This window comes from Vollenhovia emeryi, unplaced genomic scaffold (genome assembly GCF_000949405.1).
Source record: "Vollenhovia emeryi isolate VEMERY1.0 unplaced genomic scaffold, V.emery_V1.0 DF939193.1, whole genome shotgun sequence".
Lineage (NCBI taxonomy): Eukaryota > Metazoa > Arthropoda > Insecta > Hymenoptera > Formicidae > Vollenhovia > Vollenhovia emeryi.
In genome coordinates, this window is record NW_011967173.1 from 459,658 (window position 1) to 483,504 (window position 23,847).

Sequence of the window (23,847 nt, forward strand, 5' to 3'; positions counted from 1 at the left end):
CCCTCGACCTCTCCTCGCACACTTATGAACGGCTGCAGCTTGCGGCGGAGACAGATTGAACGCACATGAGGCCGCGGCACTTCGGCTTTTCTCGCGCGGCTTTCCGCTCCTGGAAACGTCGCGGCTGTCGGACGGAAACATCCGACAGGAAATATTCCCGCTGGATCAGGGGAGGGGGGGAGGGTTACTTTACTTATACCGATTTAAACCACAGCTACACAGCATAAAGCAGGGAGGGGTGACGCCGCTGGCTAACTTTAAATCTGAACAGTTTCTTAGAGTTAAACGCATGCACCCTTCGGTCAAAGGCACCATATGACTCCACGAGGTCTTTCTTCGGGGGTCAGACCCGTGTCGTCGCACACTTTTACACGTTTCCAATAGGCAAAAGATATTATCCGTTTGCATTTTATCGTATTTGTTCCTAGAAGGAAATATTCAATATCTCGGCAAATTTCTTGAAATGTACAAGAATCATCGCTGGCACAATCTTCAACACCTTACAATCCGCAACGATTTTCCAGAGAGGTACCAGACGTTTGACTCACTTCCTACACCCAGTAGCAACCTGTCCCCTTTCTCGCGCGAGTCTCTTCCTCGTCGAACGGAGCGTGACCGGGGTGATTTCTCCTCGCGAAAAGAATACATTTCAAGGTCCGTGGATTCATGCAGGAAGCGACAGTTGGCGCGAAAGAGATTTTAGCATATGTCGGATCCGTGGAAGGCAACACGTGCACCATCGCTACCGCGCAGAAATTGAATGAATATGCATTCCATTCATAAGAATCGCTCGGGGTTCGTTGCCTGCCAAAGGAGGAAGGCACAGCTGACTCCCCCGACATCGAAATCGAGGCGTGATTGTGGATGCAAATTGCGAAGGCTCCGGATGCGTGCTCCGAAAAGAGCGCGATTAGAAATCGGACGAGAATTCAACAGGTTTGAAGATCTTGACGAATTTCAGAAAATACACATTCGAGGCTGAACATCCCGTTCGACAGGCGAAGGGATGATTTGATATCGACACTATCGGATAGAATGCGAGACGAATACGGTCGCGTGCTATCGAGCAAATCGGAAACGCATTAGCGACAAGTTAATAACGAGTCGATACTCGAGTGTCGGGAGCCCGCAATTTTTACGACCCGATAAGCGATAAGAAACGCAGTCAAGAACGCACGCAAAGTAAAATGGTCTTTGATAACATTATTAGCTTTATCAACTTTAATTAATATTACGCACGCTTCGTTTTATTCGCAAACAAAATCTTTTCTCGTACACGAAAAGCGAGATCAAATTCACTGATGAAACACACATTTCTTTCAACATGAGATTGTCAATTTTGTATCGATATGAAAAAAAAACAGTTGCAAAGAGGTTCATCAACGGGTGTATTAGTTTCAGTCACGGTGTACTGTTCGAACTTTAATATTCATTGCGCATATAGCAAGCTGGAAATACTTATGCTAGTCTCATACACGACACTAAGCTAAATAAGTCATAGTCAATAAGTCTTGCGGCATTAAAGAAAACAAACAAAACTTGAAACTACGACGACACAGCAATTATTGATTTCTAAAGGCCCGTGTCCGCGATGCTAGGAACTTGGTTCCAAGTTCCAGTTTCGAGAAGTGTGTAGCCAATCAATCTGCAGCTATTCTGCAAAAGTTGACATTCCTACACATTTCTCGAAACTAGAACTTGAATCAAGTTCTCTAGCATCGTGGACGCAGGTCCTAATAGAAAGATGTGAGAGAGAAATGCGTTCCAATTCGTTCTAGCATCGTCTGGTTTGTCTAGCGATGCACACAATGTGCATTGTGGAGAGATAATGCACAAAAATTCCCATTTAGCTCGCGAAACAAATAAATAGTTGCCATGCGGCGTTTCGGATCACGCAAAGTTCCGCCACGCTAGCTTAGCTCTATCTCAAATGGCATCTGGAAATCTTTTCTCGTGGTAAAAGATGCAAATGACTTCTTCGTCACGAGGGGACCGTCCGGCAGAAGTTTCTCCGGGGCGCTAAGGGCCCGTCCGTTTGCCCGGTAACTCAAGCGGAATAATTACTGGGCATAGGCACACCACTCGAACCCTCTCCACTTTTTTCATACGACTCCTCGGCGGGCAGGGGTGAGCGAATTTACTCGGGGGAATCTTCTTTCACACAGGTGTCGGGGCGCAGAACGAAGGAACCGCATTATACGCGCGGCTGCGCAAGTCGGATTTTTCGAATCTTGCGCCCACGTTAATGATTCTTTTTACCAGTTGATCTTTTTTGCGCGTCCCGATCGTATCTGTTATTATACTTTAACTTGCTTTAAGGAAAATCTTGGGAAGAGGACATTCTCGTTCTAATCTCGCGCGTGTGTAAAGTTTTGTGTGTAAAGTAAGATTCTATTTTAAATCCAGATAGCAGAAGACACTCCAATGAATATTTTAAGAATATTCTTGAAGAATATTTGAAATATTTTCCATAGGTCATTCTTATATATTTATCTTATGTTCGTGGATTATTCGACTGGCACTGCTGTAAATCTTTTTCGAATATGAATAGAATAATCTATCGGACATAGCGTGTCGATTTGTCGCACACGTCACTTGTGCAACATTTATGCCACAATTGGGTTCGCAATAGCGATGCTGCGGCGATAGTAAATATTATCATTATTACCTCACACTGTTATCGATCGTCGCGTGCATTCCATTTGCGCAATCGAAAGCGAGTTTGTAAGGTTATCATGGCTCGAAAGTGTCGCGAGGAAAAGAGAAACAATAAGCGCATCGTCATACAACAGACGTACGTCAACGTATATCGCGCAGTCTGTTAAAACTGGTCGTCGGGTCAAGTCAGACAACTAACAGTGTTTCGATCGCGCGTCGATTGATGTGGACTGACTTCTTCGTACTTTTTACTCGACTCTAGCGGGGTTACGTAATTTTTCACATGTGACACACACACATACACACACTCTTTCTCTCTCAAACGCATCAAGAAAGAGAGAAAGTCTAACGTCGCGAACAATAGTGTAAAGATACAAGGTGAAACATTGCGCATGTAACCAATTTTTAGGGCAAATTGTTCATTGGCTCTTCCTGCATTCAACCGCAACGATTTGCAGTTTGAAGGTTGGGGCAAATTTCTGATTGGTCAATTGGATAGTTTGGGCCACCTCTGGATTGGTTGACACCGCGCATCCACCAGATTGCTTCACCTTGCATCTTTACACCACGTCGCGAACCATCGGTAGCAGCTGAGGTCGTGCGAATAATCGTGGCCACGTCGATGGAGAGAAAAGGCCGCGAGCCGGCGGACGAGCAGCGATTATCGGTAATTTCACAGCGAACATTTTTGCGAAACCGTAAATTCTTACCCCAACAAAAAAAGAACGAGACAATCGCGTCACGCCCTCGGAACGATCGCGGCTCGCTCGATCGGAGAAACTCTCGTTGACGGGTCGAGGACGGAGTCAAGGAGCGAGTCGAAACAATCGGGGAAAGGTATCGCGACGAAAAACGCACCGGCGCTCTCAGGTGCGGGCTCACTCGGGAGAAAAACTTATGCGCGATTTAGTTGCTCGTGTTTCCTCGACGCGGCAATCACGATGCGGAACACCGCCTTCGAAACGGTACGAAACGGCGGTTGCTTGCGAGCCGTTAAAGAGGTCGTAGGAAGTGCCGTGCCCAAGGAGGGAGAACGCTTTCGAAGCCCACGTCTCTCTAGACACCGCTCGCCCAACTGTTGCCTTTTTTTTTCTAGAGTTCCTGCTGATCGCACACGCGTGTAAGAATTCTTTATCCTCGCACGTCCCGTTGTGCTATCAGAAAACAAATATTCCATCGTATACAGAAAGTATCTCTTCTGACACCGTAAACGAAACGTTTCGTTGAATCGCATCGGGGATACGTAGATAAGTAACTGTAATATATATATATCAATAACCTTTTGAAAAAACCCGAGAATCTGTTTTCAAAGAAAAAATTTATATTATTTTCTAGTTGAACCGGCTGCACTAGTTCAGTCTCTTTGCAATATAGAGGAAGGAAGATAAACTCTGAACTAGTGCAGTCAGTTTAGCTAAAAAGAGCACAATATTGTGTTGATCGCGGATAACCTCACGATTTTCAGTTTATCGTATAAACGGTAAAACTAAAATATCTCGCGAACTTCGCAATACTCCCGGTTAATTTAATACGCCGATGTATGTACACTAGGAATCACCGATGTCTTTCCACCTGAGTTTGTGCACATATCAACACATTTATGCATTTTGCGTGTACATACATGGAAAATGTATGTGTTCTACACGCGTCTGAATTCGTGTGGGAAGACATCGGTGATGCCTGGTGTACGTGTGCGCAGTACATCTGCTTGACAATTTCTCATTTTGTTTTGATTGAAAAGTCAGCTGTCACGGAGCAACGCGAATTTCTTTCAATTACGCGTCTTATCTAATCTTCATGTTGCGCTCAATCAACGTGTTATCCTATCGGATTCTACGAGACGATGTAACGAGCGACTATTACGTTACTCTTCCCCGATCGCAAACGCGATCCGTCCGTTCCTCGGAAAACTGCGACCTTGGGCCCCGAGCGCCGATAACGGCGCTGCGCAGTTAATTAAGGCGCTATCGTTATGGCATCGCGCGCATTATCGGGCGCGCATCGTTAATTAAGCTCCATCCCGCCCGGACGGTTCCACGAAAGAAGTCCGGAGCGAAAATACGCGCCCCGGGGTGATGCCATCAACGAGCTTCTCGAAGGTAACACCAACGCGGTGAGCTCTATAACATACTGGAGTGAGTGCTTCTATTGTTCTCGATGTCACCGAGAGAAAAGTGCTGTTGGGTAAAACTCTGTCTCGTTCTCTACTATTCGATTGGTCGACGATTTTCTATATCTCGCCTTATATGAGCGAGATAGAAATCGTGAGATGGAAAATCGTCGACCAATCGGGTAGTAGAGAAAGAGACAGAGATTCACCCAACAACACCTCCTCTCTCTCTTTCTCGGCGACATCGAGAACAATAGGAAACAATGGGACCACTCACTCCAGTATATGGTATACAGAGCTCACTGCTCCAATGCGACCTTCTTGCTAATCGTTCTCCCCCTCCCTTGGCTCTCAACTTCGAACGCAACGAGGTTCAGGGAACGTCCAAGAGTCATTTCTTCAGCGAATAAGTATCGTTGTTTGTCGCCAAGACAAACGCTTTACGAAGACGCCCATCGGTATCGGCCGATATGCAGTAGCGGTCGTAATGATATCAGTATATCACCTCTAGGTTTTCTAAGTATAACTTTCGTCATCGAATGTGCTCAAAATTTTACAGTAGACACCTGATGAACAGGTGCAACTTGTACATGAAGGGTAATAAAATTTGGCAAAGTACATAATGATTTTCGAATCTTTCATTCGTGCGCTTTAAAACTAGTTACGCTGAAAAAAATCCAAAGGTGATATAACTTTGGCCAGTACCGTAAATTCGCTTTGCAGGATGAATAACCGGGTAATAAAACGGCTAACGGGTTCTTTCGCGCATGCGTTCCGCTCTGCACTGTCGCTCGCGGTTACTGAGGGAGTACAACCTCAGCGGATCTAGGCTAGTCTAGCTCAGCTGCAGACTGCATCTCGGCAAGTCGCTACCTTGAGACCAGTTGCATGCCAAGTCTCTCGGCCGCAACAACGGAGAGAGAGTTGCTCCGTCCGCGGTTCGACACGTCAACGCGCGCTTCCCTCAAGTTTCTAAAAACTTCGCAAGGGAGTGTCATTTGCATCTCCAAATATCTTGATATCCATAGTTATGAGGTGAGTTAATTTCGAGTCCACGAAAGCTGCGAGTTGCTGTTATTTCTCACGGAAGTATTTCCATTAAAATCATTTAAGAATGATTATTATATTAGGTGTACAAATGAATAATCCAAACCTTTTTTTTAAGCGACTAAGAAAATAAGTTGCAAATAATCTAATTTTCCGCTCCGTTAAGGTTACGTAGCGTTGACATATAGCTATTAAAAATTATATTTAGTATGGCGAAAGGCTCAACATAACCATACAAATTATTCAGTTTAGTAAAATAAAAATGGCAATAGATAAGGTGCATATTCGACACTGCATTCTTTACGAATTCCAACAAGGAGAAAATGCTGTAAGAGCACGCGAATCGATTTGTTCCTTTCTCGGCGAAGGTGTTGTATTACGTGCAGCAAAATCGGGACTGTCACATCTCGTAATCGATTCCACTGCAATAAGACTGAATAAAAGATGATTTATATCTCGAAGCATTTGATATCTCGGATCTCATTACAGCTGGAATCAGGATCATCCTCATTATCTTCATCGTCACAATCGCGAATTTCTTTTCCCACGCGGAGAGAATTTTCTCTTAAAATTTACCCCCAAAGTCATGTAAGACAACGTGGCATTTTGAAGAATTTTATGAGTTTTTGAAATTTTACCATACATTCTACTAGTAAAATGTTGACTAATTGTAAGTATTACATAATTACTAGTAAAATGCATGGTAACATTTCAAAAAAACTTTCATTGCAGAAGAGCGATAGTTCTAATGACATTCGTAGCATTATCAGTGGTGACTGCACTACATGCTCAATAGTGACACATACTGATAGTGTTTTTCATTCAAGTTCTGTTTCGCTTCGGTTTGAATACAGCTCCGTTCCGGAAATTTGTTTCCTACGCGAAGCAAATTTCCCTCGCACTTATAAAAGTTTGTTTCGTATGGCATCCCTGATTTCAACATAGTAAGTCAATCTTATTTAATTTGAAAGAAGAGAAATCATTTAATCTTAATGTTTTTTTTACTTTTTATTACACGAGGTTGCGACACGGTTAAATAAGTATGTCAAGAATATTTTTGTCTTCTTATCAGATATCCTTTCTGAGAGGGTATCGATATCGTAATTATATTATTTGAGAAAATCGATCGCTCGAGGATCGAGTCTTCCAGCTGGCTCGGGCAAATCGAGATCGCGCCGTGTTATCGATAGCAGCGTATCGAGAACCCCGTGCGAACGAACCCCGCCGTAGGGTGCGTGTGCGCGCGCATGAAACCACCCCAACGGGACGCACACCCTCAACGTGCTTATCGATCCGGTGTAACTGCACGTACTGGTGAATTTGTCGGTTGAGGCTTAAACCAAGAGACGAGTGTCGCACGTGCGAAGGCGAGATAAACGGGCGCGTGCAATTGCGGAGTGCAACAAAAACGATCTCAATCGAGTGCGCTCGCCCGCGTAATTAACACCAGATACCGTAATTAAGCCGATATCTTATCACCGCCTCGGCAGACACATCCGCGAGAGGTCGGACGAGCGCCCCGACCGAGTGAGTGGACAAATGTGAAAACAGATCAGACCGAACTCGACGTCGTGGCCGCCATAACAAATAGGAGTGTATCTTCGGGGAGGTAGGCACTAAGGCCGGTATTTAGTCCGTTCTTATATTTAAGATCATCTTAAGTATACTCTTAATGTGTCTTTAACCAATCACAGAGCCGTATTAGCCTCTTAAGACAACACTTAAGATGATTTTGAAATAAGAATCGACTATGAATACCGACCTAAGACGCGTCACTTGTTAATTTTCTGCGAGAAAAATAACGGGCTAGGATTAGACTAGGATTCGATTCTGGGACCTTCCGCTCGCCGGACGAATGCTCTTTCAACTGAGCTGTCCAGACCCACGAGAATGTCTCCTTCGTTTCTTCCATTCCGCATACCTTCCTTTCCTGCCTTCGACCGATCTGATGTCGACATAACTTCGAAATCTACGTCTGAGGTAACTCGGCCGGCCAAGATTGTCACTGTAGATTAGCGTGACAAGCGCGAAGAATACACCGAAAAAAAGTGTTGAATAAAAAATACATCTCTTAATTGATTCAGCTCTATGCGGCGGTCACGGGCTGTCAAAGAAATATTCGTTAATTCAAAAAGCTACTTAATTTAAAAACATATCTATTTAATCTTAAAGATATACACTGCAAAAATTAGGTGTGCTTGATGTGTGTTCAATGTGTGTAGAAATATTCTAACACATAACACACTTTATTCACGTGTATTGAATAACTGCTCTGTTAATACTACACGTCTGAAACGGAATATCCGTTTTGCAATACACATAAGTGTGTAGTTTTAATATAGTTAGATTGTTATACTTACAAGGGACCGTTTCAAAGTGTCGTCTTCCGATTTGGATGAGCTTTGAATATGTTATTTTCCAGCTAAAACTAAAAGACACGTATTTTTTTATACGTGCCCTAACGCGCTTTTAGGGGGTGAAACACCCCTGTGAAAAAAATCGGTTTTTCTCTTTCGATGCGAATATCTCCGAAACTATAAGAGATAGAAAGTTCTCTTTTTTTTTTAATTAAATGGTTTCAAAAGTACTACAAAATGGCGAAAGAAAAAATTTTATTTTTTTAAATTTTGCAACATACCCCCCCCCCCACACAAGTTTTTAAAACTTTTAAAACTTTGTTGCCACCAAACAAAAGGTTATTTTTTTACGAATTCAAACATATATGATAAAGTTTCGTTTCGTAAAACCATTATCGAGAAATAATTAAAATCGCCTCTGTATATGCGCTATTTGGCCGTCCATGCGACCGAGTCTTCACGCAACACGTTGTTCCTGTAATAAGAGATAACAAATACACTTGGGGGATATTCTAACTATATATAATCATAATGGAAATTTTTATTGCGCACCGCTGGACCACTTATAATATTTCAATATCAGATAAGTCAGATAGGTATGTAAATGTCTAACCACAGAATCTAATTTCTGTGCGAAATGACGCACAATCGAGGAAACCGACGCGCCTATACAATATTCTTAACTCAGTTCAGAGTCATTCACTGCACAATAAACATGTAACTTCTGCATACACTCGTAAGACTCACTCTTTATCATATTGTATATAACTATTGTTTAGCCATTCATTGTCTACGTTTATCACGAGACACGGTAGTGTCTCGCGCCAAGTGTAAGCGTAGCTAGTACACGCGTTTATTTGTATACCGCAGTGAACGCCGATTGTATCGCTTGAAAAGGACCACAAACCGTATGGTCAAAATGTAGTTTATATGAAATGAAGCACCTGCCACTTAGGTCGTACAAAAATTCATTAATTAATTATTTACTGGCGACAATAAAATTTTGTTTATTTTTTGTTTTTATTTAAAATATATATTATTCATTACTTATTTTTATATTATTGATTCATTTTATACATTTCATACAGTTTTAGAATGATTATTTACCTATGTGCTTTATCAATTAAACAATAAATGTCAATTAAATGATTTTGATTTTATACACTGAAAATACACAAATCGTACATTATTTTAAGTCAAATTTGAAATTATTCCGTTGAAAACTGTAGAAGTTATAAGCAAATGATCGAGAAATGAGGCGTTCGCCCCACTGTGCGCGGCGAGACGGTCATTTGGTAAAAATAATCGATTAAATGATTCACCTAGTGACGCCTGTAATTAATTGCCATTGACCGTCTCGGTTTCCTGTTTCCTGAACGTGCGACATTTCGCATAGAAATTAGATTCTATTCTATGAAAACAATGGGTAGACATTTACATACCTATCTGACTTATCTAATATTGAAATATTATACGTGGTCCAGCGGTGCGCAATAAAAATTTCCATTATGATTATATATAGTTAGAATATCCCTCAAGTGTATTTGTTATCTCATATTACAAGAAAAACGTGTTGCGTGAAGACTCGGTCGCATGGACGGCCAAATAGCGCATATACAGAGGCGATTTTAATTATTTCTCGATAATGGTTTTACGAAACGAAACTTTATCATATATGTTTGAATTCGTAAAAAAATAACCTTTTGTTTGGTGGCAACAAAGTTTTAAAAGTTTTAAAAATTTGTGTGGGGGGGGGGGGGGTATGTTGCAAAATTTTAAAAAATTAAAATTTTTTCTTTCGCCGTTTTGTAGTACTTTTGAAACCATTTAATTTAAAAAAAAGATAACCTTCTATCTCTTATAGTTTCGGAGATATTCGCATCGAAAGAGAAAAACCGATTTTTTTCACAGGGATGTTTCACCCCCTAAAAGCACGTTAGGGCACGTATAAAAAAATACGTATCTCTTAGTTTTAGCTGGAAAACAACATATTCAAAGCTCATCCAAATCGGAGGACGACACTTTGAAACGGTCCCTTGTTAGATCAACATTTTTCTCAGTGCAGGAGTGAAAATGTGGGAAGTGTAGAATTTGCGAGCCGCAATAAAGTTACACCGGAAATGTTAATCGCTGTTGTGTCTATCGTGCGCGGAATATTTTACTTTCTCGTCACCCACAAACTCCTCGAGTCCATAACTCGTAGCGGTCGAGCGTCAGCCGTGCGCAATTGAACGAAACAGCACACTTTGCGTGTCTCTCGTGGCGATGAATTCTCACGTGGCCAATCGAGAATGTGGCGAAATCGAGCGTGCAATTCAATATTTGTGTGAAACGAAATCGAGCGACAGGTGTCTGCTTTTCATCGAGGCAGATCGATTGTAATTTTGAACTTATTTTTTCTAATTCTTGAAACGAGAGAGAGGGAGAGAGAGAGAGAGAGAGAGAGAGAGAGAGAGAGAGAGAGAGAGAGAGAGAGAGAAAATGAACACCGAGATTAAGGTTCATCTACATTGGTAAAATTGGAAAGAAGTGGGTCAGGGAGAGGCGTGTACCTTCGCTATAAACCTGCACTACCTGTTTGATAGGCTACAAGCGTACAGGCGGAATGTGCGAGAGGGGACGGGTCCTCTTCAGAATGCAAGATCCAAGAAGAGTCGGTCGTACTGTACAATCTTGTCGAAACGTAACAGCGGTTTTCCCGCGTTCCCTCGGATTCGGGACGGGCTGCACGTGTCAAATCGGACGAGTAATTTCACGCTTCGTCAAAGACCCGCGCGAGGTGTCGTTTCAAACGAGACGAGAGTCGCGGTACCCAGCGGTGCTCCAGATAAATCGCCGTTGTCAGCTCTGGACGACCAAATAAACGGCGCGCGCAATTTATGCCGGCGATAAATCCGGCAATAATTGGATCGTCGCAAAAAACGCACGCGGCGGTTCCGCAGAAAATCAAGGAGAGAAAAAAAATTATACCGTCCTCGGACGATTGCGATTTTCGAGTTAATACGGCGCGACGATGTATTATGCCGAATCAGACGATCGCTGGCCCCGCATGACGCCACTCGAGTGATTTCAACAATGCGCGCTCGTTTTTCTCCACATCTTTCTCTCTCTCTTTCGGCTCTCTCGCGAGTCATCTCGCACCTCGTGCCCGCGGAGACCGCGCCAGCGGTCCATTTATCTTGCCGATACGCGTACGAAATGTGCCGGCGAGGGAAAGCACGTACACCCGAGTGCGTTAACCCGGCCCGGGGGAGATGCGCCGCACTGTGTCATCCTGACGCGCGTCTGCGTGTAAACTCGCGGAGTTAACGCACTCGGCTGTATCACCTGCTCCACCGTGCATCATAGTAATTACGCGAGTAACGTGGAATTCATTCGTTAGTGCCCTCGGCGAACGACGGCGAATCAAACCAGTTTGCGTTAACGAACACCGCGCGTAAAAAAGCGCGGCGTTCCACTCGCGATCGTTAAAGCCTGCCCTACAATGTGCTCCTTGCGTCTAGAAACATTCTATTTTATGTAAGCCGATCAGTATTTTATATAAGCGGATCAAAACGCTTGGAAAATTGATCAACGATGTATAATGTACAATTTATTAACTTGCACCAATCTTTTAAATGTTCCACTCGCGATTGTTAAAGTCTGCTCTACAATGTGCGCCTTGCGTCTAGAAACATTCTATTTTATGTAAGCAAATCAAAATGCTTGGGAAATTGATCAACGATGTATAATATAATGTACAATTTATTAACTTGCACAAATTGTTTAAATGTATATTGACTGCAAAATATAATATTTCTAGACGCAAAGAGCACATTGTAGATTAGGCTTAAGAGCGTGCGGGCATAAAGAGAAGTCTTATCTCCGGTTTTCGGTGTACAGCTTCGAGAGTCTATACATATTCAGTTCTTACCGGCCGTAAAGAGACGTCTTAACGACGATTACTAAGAACGCGTGCCCGTTTGAAGCGGACTCCCCGGGATTATCTCCAACGCGATGCAAACGTAAACTGGAATATTGGCGCGCATTTCTTCGGTGTATCATGTGGAGTATGTTCGTATATACGGGCTTTTTGATTATTGCGCGAGTAATAAACGAAGAAATTATTTAAACGCGCCCTGTAAAAAGATAAAATTGCGCGTCCAGCTTAACTTGCAAATTTCATTTGTCATACGCGCTGCAAGTTTATGATAAGCTGAATGCACAACTCCATTTTTTTACAGATGCATTCAGTTTTCAATACGAGGTTCAAAATGCCTCGAGATTACGCTGTTCAATTGTGCGCAAAACATTAACACGCGCGTTGAGTCCCGCAGTTTTAAAACACTCGTTTCGCGATGCAAAATATTTAGAGCTCAAGCAGCGATATCGAGGAACTTCCAAGGGTGTGCGAGCGTCAATAATAAGTACTATTCAATACGTGTTCGCAATCGTGTGTGCCGGAAATGTAATGCATTCCGATACATCCGTTCAACGGCACATTGGTACGACAATACCGTGGGTCTCTCCTCTCTCTTCCTCTCCGTCGCGCGGTTAAGCCTCGGCTCTCGATGCATTATCATCTTGTTTACAAAACGTGAAGTGTCATACCCGTGACTTGCCGCGTATCGACTAGACGATTAATACCGAGTACTGTTATGCTGCGAAGAACTTTCCTGGTAATTCAACAGCTTTCCGTGAAAGAGTATCATTTAATTTATCTCCAATTCGTGGCGCGAGTTGTATTGTGTACGACAGAATTTCCTTGAAACTATCGACGAAGTCGACGGAAATGCGTTGCTCGTCGAAACACGTTGAAATATAACGTTAGGGTCTTTTTCAGTATTTTAATTCGCAACATTCTATCCTTATTTACAAATATATACATATATATATATACTTTTGCGCATGTTTCTAACCGTAACAATCTTTGTCGGTAATAGCACGTGTCCAAGCAATCTAACTGTTTCGTTGAAATAAGTGATACGTCTTTGTAAAACTACTAAAATGGTTATAGATTTTTTAAATGTACGTAATTTTTAAAATCAATTGAAGTAATTCCGCTAATCTATGAATAGAAAAATCGTGACTCGTAAGAACTATCTGTATCTAAGAAACAAAATTACTTTCGAATAAATCGAGAACTTCCTTGAAAGTAATTAGAGAATTGGTAAAAGTAACCTGAATTTTTCAGTAGCACAACGTGTAAATATAAGTGCGTAAATATGAATAAATACAAAAACAAAATGTAAGAAATTGAAAAACCTAATTTTTCTGACACAAGACGCCACTTAGCGATGGAAGGAGAGACTGATAACCTATACAACGCCCGACTTCAGAAGGTGCGAAGGAGACTTTTTCACGACGAAGATGACAACGACGGGAACGCGCAACAGGAACGCGAGGACGTTGACAATCGTTTTAAGGAGGAGATGCGAATACAACAGGAACAGGTGGGAAGCAGACGTTTCGTCATTTAACGTGTCGAACTTGAACGAGTGTTAAACTTTACGTCACAATTGCGCAATAATATCTCGATAAAGTACTTCTATGCGAAATATTGCAGAGTATTAGACACCGGTTGAAGTGGTTTAAAATTGAAATGCTTATTGATGCGTAGAAAATGAAGAAGTGGAACTTTGATTTCGTGCACGGAAGGCCACTGCCTGGCCGTTACGAATGGGTCAGACTCGACGAGCACGGAAATGAAATTTCCGAATCCAACGAGACAAACGGGAGAATAAATTCCCATGAAAATGGCACGGAGGAGGCGAAAGACAGCAGGCAGATCGATGGGTCAAACGATCAAAGCGGCAAGAGAAACATATTGTGATACTATTTATTAGTAGATAGATAATAGCAATATTTAATGATATTATAATTTTTTCGAGCATGACAAAGACTACGTAAATCTTTGTATATGTAAATCATTTTTCACGAAGAAGGAAACTATTTATGAGTTCTTTTCGAAGATTAGGACGACTTTTTATACGAGCAGAGAGAGAGAGAGAGAGAGAGAGTAGTAAGCGCAAAGTCTTATTAGCAGATGTATTCAATTATGTTTAAAATGGCAATTTATAAATTGGCGTTTATAAATTGGCGGTTTATTGAATTCATTTGAATCGGTCTCTTAAATTTCTAGTCAAAGGAGGCGCGATACCAAGCTTGCTTTCAAGAGAAACCAAAGTTAAATTTTAATTAATTAATTAATTAACTTATTGAGAAATCGGAATAGAAGCAACCTGAATCGCGCATGATTTGGTATCTAATTAATCTTATCTACGTTAGTTTTACAACGCGACATGTATTATTTAATTTAAGTCGTGTGAAACGAATGTGCAATACACATTATTATATACATAAGCACTTATTATTATATACTCAATCGATATTTTTAGCGCTCTCTTCTCGTATAACAATTGAGTAGCTTAGAAAGATGAGATTTGTATCAAAATATATACATAATATATTTCTACGAGATAATAAAATAATTGAGAGCATTTTATTATACCCGTTCCCTCTCTCCTTTTTTCCTCATTTCAATGCGCGCAATAAAGAGAAGAGAATAGTTGTACGCGCTTGGCATTGCTGCAACTGATTGTACGTAAGTTATTCGTGACCTAATTTACACAACGCCAAGCTGAGACATCTGCCTCGCAAGTGAGGCGTATCTTGTAGCACTTATTAAATCTCTAGTATCGCGGCGAAAAATTGTCTTGAATAATATCAACGCGCACTTTCGCGGAACGCAATTCGCCAAAATCTCCTTATTAATTACAGATTAACCCCCATCGTCGGAGTCAATTTGACTCTTTTTTTTTAAATTCATTTGACTGCAATTAAAAATATTTATTCACTATAAGCTAATAACGGTATTAAAATACATCAAAGTGCATACAATAAAACTTCAATTAGCGTTCAATTCGATGTATCTGCAGCGTCAAATTGACCCTAACGTCGGATTTGAGTTTTCAAGTGAACATCCGATGAGGGTTAAATGCTACAATATGCAAATCATCTTTAATTATTACTTCGTATTCGCGATTTCGCGCCAGAGCCTTATGGATTTTGTTTGTTCATCCTTAATTGTTGCCCGTTTATTTCCCATCGGGGTACGTTCGCCGTACGAGAGTCGATACCACGAGTATCACGATTTCGTTGAAATAATCCAGAGTATGCCGTGAGAAGGCGCGAGAGAGCGCGTTGCACCTGGCATCGTTTCTTTAAAGATCGTTTTTTCTTCGCGCCGCTCCGCCATGGAAGCTGGCCGCCACCATCACGGCCGTACCAGCCAGAAATTGCACTTCCGTTCTGCGAATTCCCACGGAAGTGGGCACAATCGCGACGACGACAAAGGATATCGCCGCGCGCAGCGTATACCACACGCATTATTCTGACCGAGCATTGAGAATCCTTCCCGGTAAAGAGCCTTCCGTGAACGCGAATCACGATCACAGATGTCTTCGAAGCGAGAAACTTTTCGAACGTCTACGTACGCTTCCTGTTACGAGTCGTAAAAAAAAATCGTACGCACCAGGTTGACCGAAGTCAAGTTTAACCGATTCGTAATAGTTTATTAATCCGATCCGACGTGTGTAAACTGGCCGATTTATCGCTCGCTCGGCGCGAAACGTTCATCCCGCCAGACACCGAAGTGTCTCGGAGGAAAGTAGCCGGCATCTGCGGAACAGTGCACCCGTTCTCAGCCTCGATCCCGATTCACCACCTTGAGCTCGATAAAAGTGATTTATCTCGGCTCGCAGCTTTTGTCCCCGGTTGACGCTAGCACGCGATGAGATAACGCGCTGGCGGCGGCGGTGGCGGCGGCCTCAGGTAAGAGCCCCCAGGCTTTGATAGCGAAATGATGAAACAGGTGACTCTTTCGGTGGTAAACACGCGATGCAGATGCGGCCGTGCGCCTTCCGGTCGCGCGCCTCGCCTGCGAGCAAACAGCAGCTTCCTTTGAAAATAATCTGGCTGGCTTGCAAACACACACCGCGATACCCGCGCGCTATCCGTGAGGCGAGAATGTTTGTTTCTCTTTTTTTAATCGTCAGTAATCTACGCGACACATACAAATAACACTTTGTCGATAGCTACATAAATTAAATAACGTTTCGACAGTCGTGCCTGAAATTGTGAAACACGGAAACGTAACGAACAATGGATCACTTATGATTGCACTACGCGCACAGTAGTTTGAACAGCATAGATCTCTCTGTTCACCAAATTCGCCGAGGAACCTGCCAACGTTATCTGGCAACAAATATCGCAGGAAGTAGATAGTAGACCTCTCGCTTCTATTGTGGATTACAAAGCGCGACCTGTGCAACCAGACACCTCGCTGAAATGCACTCCTGCGGTGGACAATGAATGAGAGACGGTGGTCTCTTCCCCTTACCCCCCCCCCTCCCTCTCTCTCTCTCACTCTCTCTCTCTCTGCGAAAACGCCGAAAGAATTGTTTTACGCGAGCCCGTTCGCCCGTCTCCCCTCATTGAAATGCATCCGGTGTCACCCCTTACCACTTCCTGGATGCTGCGTGGGATTTTGTTTCCTCGGAGCGCGGCGCGCTGCACCGACACCGGGGTTTGCGTGTCGTGGTCCCTCTTGCTCGGGGAATTTTAATTAAAGATAATCTTAATTAAGAATACGCGAAAGGAATAATTTTTAACGCTACTTTTACCCGCAAAGAGCGCAAAATAGTGACCGCGCGATACAGAGCATCAGGCTGCATCCTCCGTTTTAATTTTGCAGACGCGCCATCGAGAAGATGATTAAGATTTTGAAGAAATGGTGACGTACTCACAAAAATGTAAGTAACCACGATAAAAACGATAATGATCGTAACTTGAAAAGATCGGATAAAAAAGTTTGTTACATCGCGTCTATATTGCAAACTCAAGACCGTGTAAATTTTTCATGTTAATATCATATTAATCTTTCTTGTAACTTCTACGTTTGTCCGATTTCTTGCCTACTGTCTGCGAAATATAAGGGGCGGGAACAGACTTTGTAGACACCCTGTACAAGTAATCTAGAAAATTCGTTTATACCACACGCGCCTCCTTTCTAAAAAAAGATTTCGCGGTCTCTGGCGTCAAGTAATTTAGCGTATTCTAGAATCTCAGAAACAACGCGCGTGACGATTCGACGGGCACTTTCCGCTACATTTAATCGTTAATCGAGCCGGGATGCCAGGTGCACTGAGGAGAAAAACGTGTTGAATCAAGAAAATATTTTTTAATTCAACGATACGCTGTGTTCACGGGCTACCAAACAAATGTTAATTAAAAATACTATATGTTTCTATATCTAATACTAAATGTTGAACTAAAACATATATACATCTATTTAAACTAGAGAAATACCAGCTAAACATATTTAATAATGTCAACCATTTTTTTCTCAGCGTGGGAGAAAGATAGTGTCCTCGAACGCACGTTTGAATATTCGAAATACTCGCGCCACGTTATGGCGGCCAGGCACCGCATATACGCGCACGCACACACGTCAGCGGGACCAAGCGCCGCGTGGCAATCTCTCTTTCTCTCTCTCTCTCTCCCTCTTTCCCTCTCTCTCCCGCCCTCCAATCGGACTCCGGGATCGTTTATGTACGCTCCGCTCGCCGCGAGTTGCGCCGCCGAGCGTCGGCGAGCGCGCGGAGCTCGTTTCCCGTAGGTATCCGTCCCTTCGTGCGCCGCGCGCGCGCGAGACGAGCACAGCGGAGTAAAGTGACAATTATCAATGAAAAGTCTCGATTCATCCGGTTGAACTTATGTCATCGCACTCGGCGGCGTGACGCGCGCGCAATCGTCGCGACGCGCTGCAGTTTTATTCGCAGAATCGAACGGCGCGCGTCGCGCCGAGGGATCGGCGGACGGCGGGGATTCTTCGAGCGAGATTTTATGAATTAAAACCAGGGTTGGGAAATAACTCGTTACTTGTAACGGAGTTACAGTTACAGTTACTTCTTTTTGGCAACTCTAACTTAACTTCGTTACTTTTTCTCCACTTCGTTGCTTTTAACTCGCGCGCAATGATTAGGGATACAATTTGGGGTTTGAACTCGCGCGCGATTGAGATTTAATTCAGTTTCTTTACAATCTCGCATACAGTCGCGAGAAAATGTAGAAAAGAATATCCCGACTTTTGGCAAATAAAAAGATATATACAAGTAGTTTTAAATAAATTTGTATGCACTTCACCATCGTGGTCAAGAAGGACCACTTATCCCGTTGAATCTTTCGTTGGGCCAGATTGGATCTACCTTTTGTTGCTCCTGGCCATATAATCTGGTCACATATTGACCAGACATCAACGAGAAAGAGGAAAACTCTTTCTATTGTTGATTTATTATCATTATCGACATTACGAACGATTCGATCGTAAGTACGAGCGCCAATCGTATAAACAAATGCACGGTAATGAAAAGTTAATTAAAAAAATATATATATTTGAAAATTTAACTCCATAAAATTGACCGAATATATTTTAACTAATTCCGTTATATAATTAAGAATATAAATTGATCGTTTCTCTGTGACCGTTCTTTTAATTTGGAGTTGTAAGCGAAACATATACTAGGAACAAATTTTATTTCGCATTATACGTACTAATTTCAATTGTATTCAGTAAAAATTTGGAACACGTATTATAGGTGAAATTAAAAAAATCAATAAAGAAATCTAGAATTAATGTTAAATAGGCAATGTGCCTATTTAAATTTCTAGATTTATTCACGAGAGCCTTCTTAGGATAGTCAATAAAGAAAATTAATTAATGGAAAAACCGACCGCAAAAACCGACCGCGACGATGTGTGTAATTGTGCATGTCGTTCATGCAATACGCATCTTGAATATACATAGATCAAATCAAATATAGAAGATATTAAATATAAATGGATAGGTTACAAAAGATTAGCTCGACAAATACAGCAAAACTATATTTGCCAAGCCGTATTTTACATAATTTCTGCGACGTGTTTCAACAATTCTCAAGACGGAAAGTGAATTCAACAATATCTTGATATATAGAGTTTCATCAAGATTAAAAGAATGTAAAACAAAATGAAACCCGTAAAACAAAATGAAACCCGTTGAACGCCAAAGGCCTCGCTGTACACTGAAAAAAATTGCTGGTTGAATATGGACGAATCAGATAAATTCCTTTAGGATTTACCAGAATTCCTTTAGGATTTACCAGAATTCCTGTAATCCTACAGAAATTCTGGTAAATCCTAAAGAAATTCTGGTAAATCCTAAAGGAATTATCTGATTCGTCCATATTCAACCAGAAATTTTTTTCAGTGTAGGAAAGAATGAATCCCAGATCTTCCGGATTGCCTCCGATAGCGGTCATTTCGGCAGGGAGTTAACGACGATCGTTTCTCAAATCATTGAATCTCGTATATTTTCATTTTGTTGAAATATAAATTTGTAACCTATCCATAGGTAACGAATTTACAGAATGTAGCTACAAACTACCATCTACAATCTACTATCTACGATCTACGAGATGTAAATTCGTTACCTGGATAAAAAAAATTCTCACTCACCGATCTGATGCGCAACAGCGGAGTTGTATCTGCCACGTAGCTATGGTGAATCTATAACATACAAACATAAAAGTCAGGTTAAAATAGTATTCAAGAAAACTAATATTGTAAAATATAATTTTTAGACATATCAAACTTTTTATTTAGTTAGATATGCAAAGGATTACATTGTGAAAGATTTTCCTCGAAAGATTGTCTTGAGAATAAACTTTTGTTAAATTTAAACTTGCGTCTTGTTTTCTAATTATTATTTCTATTTATTAGAAATTACATGAAATTAAGATATAAAATAACTCAATATAACAATTAATAAAATTCAAAAGGCTCTGATGTGAAAAACAAATACAAAGTAATAAGTAAAGGAATGAATATGATAAACCGGAAAAGAGATTAATTTTACACAAAATAAAAGTAATATTTACCGCAAAGTTGCTCCGCCGGCGCCTAATGCCTCCTCCTCCACTCAGGTTGTCTTCTTGCACACTCGCGAAAACACAAAGATCGTTCGCGCGATTTTACACTTTGAAAGTCTTTAGTCCGATGCAAACGGCACTCCCGAACGCGACGCGACACGACGAATCGCCGCGCGCGGTTGCGATTCGTTTAAATTATTCGAGTAATAGTCCTCGAAAGTTAGTGCTGAAATCAGGGAAATGAACAAAATCAATTAATAAATGAAATTAACAAATGTGCTCTCTAAAAGTCAATCGGTGGATTATCACTGAAAACAGTGAATCGATTCGTTATTTTCAGTAATAATCCACTGATTAACTTTCAGAGAGTGTTAGGCTTGGTTTATCATTTTCTGGTTAACTGTTAATATGGAAGTTCCTCAATTCCTATCCTTTTCTATATTATTATCTAAGAAAGGACAGAGAATCGATTAAACTGTGATCAACAGTTTGTTAGAACATGAAAAATCGGGCCTAAATAGTGCAATGGGTACCTTTGGTTGTCCCGTCTTTAGAGTATGTACTCTCTAAAATCAATCAATGGATTATCACTGAAAACAGTGAATATTCACTGATTCAGTGAAAGTGCACTGATTAATTTTTAGAAAGTAACTCTTCAGGGTACTTAAGCCCCTCCACCACGACAAGGTAGTACCCGAGGAGGGGATTATCGACAAAAAAACCGTGCAATTACATATGTGTATATTTAGGAAAATTAATATTGAACATAAATTAGGTTTGCTATTCAATGCACGACGTGAGAGAGATTCACCCGAGTTCGGTCATTAAAAAAGGTATTAACGCTCGTGGATATATCGAACCTAACTATAATAATAATTTATATATGCAATTCCCTTATGGCACTTCTACTTCAAATTACGCGTGATATTCTTCTCGACAAATCACCGCAGAAATGAGCGATAAGATTACGGATCGCGACAAGTAATTAAATGCGACTGATATAAATAACTCTCGTAGGAAATGATCGCGTTACGAGGAGCGAAGACACGCGGAACATCCGCCTCGCTCGACTGATACGCGCCGAATAATTCGACACAATAGACTGTTTTCAACCGGTGTTCGCGGCGCTATGTCATTTCTTGGAATCAACGCCCGAAATTCCAACAATTTTCGCAATTGATTAATTTTAATAACCGACGAAAATTTGGATTAATATCGGGCAAGATTGCCCAATAAAATTATAATATTGAATATGGAATAAAGGCTAGTGTAACGCCAATGTTACGTATCAATAATTGCACGGTATTGCATTTACATTATTTCCCAATACTACGCCAATACTTTGTGCTACCCGGGCTTTATCGACACTTTATACTATAATTCAACTACAGATTTAATATTTTTATTTTCATTGTAAGAAAGTAACTGCAAAGTAACGATTCGTTACTTTTCGAGTGACTGTAACGCGTTACTTTTCAGAATTAGTAACTTGTAACTGTAGCTATGTAGTTATATTTTTAGCGAAAAAACTGTAACTGTAACTAGATACTTTTATAAAGTAACTTTTCCAACCTTGATTAAAACTTTCGCATTTCCCACTCTAAATCAGCCCCCGCGATTCCGGCTACTCCGGAAAATCGTTCGACGTTTCCAACGTCGAGAGTCTTCGACTCTAAAATGAACGAGCTACGATTTCGATCGCAGTTGACGCTAGCAATCTGAGGCCCGATTTCACCAAACGTCGCTTAACTTTAATCTTAGTTTAATTCACGTTTGTTACTTTCTAAAGTAACAGTTGGAAAGAGACAAAGAACGAATTAAGCTGATTTTAAAGTTAAATAGCGTTGGTGAAACTGGACCCAAAATGTCAATTATTAACCTTGGTTTTCACCAACGTCGTTCAACTTCCATCTTGGTTTAATTCATCCTTTGTCTTTTTCCACCTTGTCCCCTTATAGCGAATTTGGTTGCTTGCACTAGTGCGCACTGAGTGCACTAAAGCTCCTTTACAGTCAATTCTTATATTTAGGGATCGTCTTACATATCTCTTGAAATATTTCTTAGCCAGTAAAATGATCTGTATCCATACGGATCATTTCTTGACTAAATACTCTTTGGACGTGTATTTAAGACAAAGTGAAATATGAGAATTGACTATAAACCAGCCTTAGTGTGCACTCAGTGTGCACTCAGTGCAAGCAATCGAATTCGCTATTAGAAAGAAACAAAGGATGAATTATATAAAATCAAGATCGCAATTAAACGACGTTGATGAAAACCGGGGTTGAATCGATCGAGATCGGTTCTGCAGCGAGTTTGCCGATTCGGAATCACCGATTTTTAATTTTATTTAAACGACGATAACACGTCGGGTCGATGCGCGGCTCGCGACGTATTTTCACGAGAATGTTCGCCTTTCCGGCGTACTCCCCGCCACGTGCGAGGCGGGAGGGACTTTGACAAATTACGGGACAACGTCCCGTTTCTTCTACAGTAGCTCGACGTTAACCTTCGGACCGCGCGCGCGGTGAATCTATCACGCTGTATTAAACCGCCGGCGATAATCCGAGCGGTATGCAAATAAGTTCGCCGCGCGTAACGCGCGTCGCGTCGTAAAAACATGAAAATTCACCGAGTACAAGCACCCGCGATAAGATTGCGTTGTTTTGGAGACTGGACCTATTTATTTCTCGTTCCCGGCCGCTGCCCGGGGGGCACGGGTGCGTGAAGTACAATTAAAACGGCAATTTAAGGCCACAATTAAATTAATCTGACAAGCCCGACGACGTTTTCTGATCGCGATCCCGATCCCGATCCCGTGCGTGGCCCCCATTAATCACGGCGCGGAGCGAGGAGCGCGAACGGGAGAGAACGTGTCCTCTCGCGCGACGCGATATCTCCGTGGAATATTAAGATAAACTTCCACGACGAAGACAATTTCGAGGTTTCTTCTCGAAAGTCACGTGAGAGAATCTTTAGAATATTTATTAAACGCTCCTGGCGGACAAGTTCCCTACTATACTATTTTTCCTACTGGATTGTTTGCAAGAGCCAATCAGGATTTCAGCTTTAAGTCTAAAACTCTGCATCCTTATTGGTTCTGGTAAGCAATGCAGTAGGAAAAATAGTATCGTGTGCCGTTGGCTCTCAAAGTAAAAAGGAATAAAAATAATGCTGGGTCTACAATGAGAGTCGCAGAGTCGCAGTCGTAAGAATAATCGACTGCGATTGGTCAATTTCGTCAGACACATAAGAATTGACCAATCATAGTCGACTATTCTTACGACTACGACTTTACGACTTCTGTGTAGACGAGGCTCAAGCCTCCGCTACAATGATTCTCAGTTCTGTCTACAATGGTCGTAGTCGTAGTCGCTCGATAAGAATTGACCAATCGCAGTCGATTATTCTTACGACTACGACCATTGTAGACAGAACCGAGAATCATTGTAGCGGAGGCTTCAAGTGTACCCTCCTATATTAAAAAAGGCGTTAAGTCAATAGTCGAAAGTCTCAAAGTATTGTTGTCGCTTTTCCGAGATGCTGATTGGTGCGATACGACATGCTTCAGTCGTGTTATTTGCGGGCTGTCAAATCATGCGAATTTTTAGCGAGAGCAAATGGCGCGCGTTTGTGTTGTCTGTAGTATTTAAATAGAGCATTCAGAACAGAAAGAGAGCGAGAGAGAGAGAGAGAGAGAGAGAGAGAGAGAGAGAGAGAGAGAGAG

The 23,847-nt window shown here is 41.7% G+C and overlaps 1 protein-coding gene across 5 annotated transcripts in view; it reads left to right on the top strand.

The window, feature by feature from the left end:
* LOC105562182 overlaps positions 1-14,642 on the top strand; it is a 16,510-nt gene extending 1,868 nt beyond the window's left edge. Inside the window, exons 1-3 of one of the 5 annotated variants that reach the window (XM_012012806.1) lie at positions 3,090-3,325; positions 13,436-13,604; positions 13,772-14,642. In XM_012012806.1, the coding sequence (XP_011868196.1) occupies positions 13,449-13,604; positions 13,772-13,984 (369 nt within the window). In that variant the 5' untranslated portion in view covers positions 3,090-3,325; positions 13,436-13,448 and the 3' untranslated portion in view covers positions 13,985-14,642. Of the gene's footprint in view, positions 1-3,089; positions 3,326-5,242; positions 5,804-7,000; positions 7,425-11,968; positions 12,831-13,435; positions 13,605-13,771 lie in introns of those variants that run through there. The other 4 variants (XM_012012804.1, XM_012012805.1, XM_012012808.1 and 1 more) reach the window with 4 other exon arrangements.
* Positions 14,643-23,847: the final 9,205 nt, after the last annotated feature.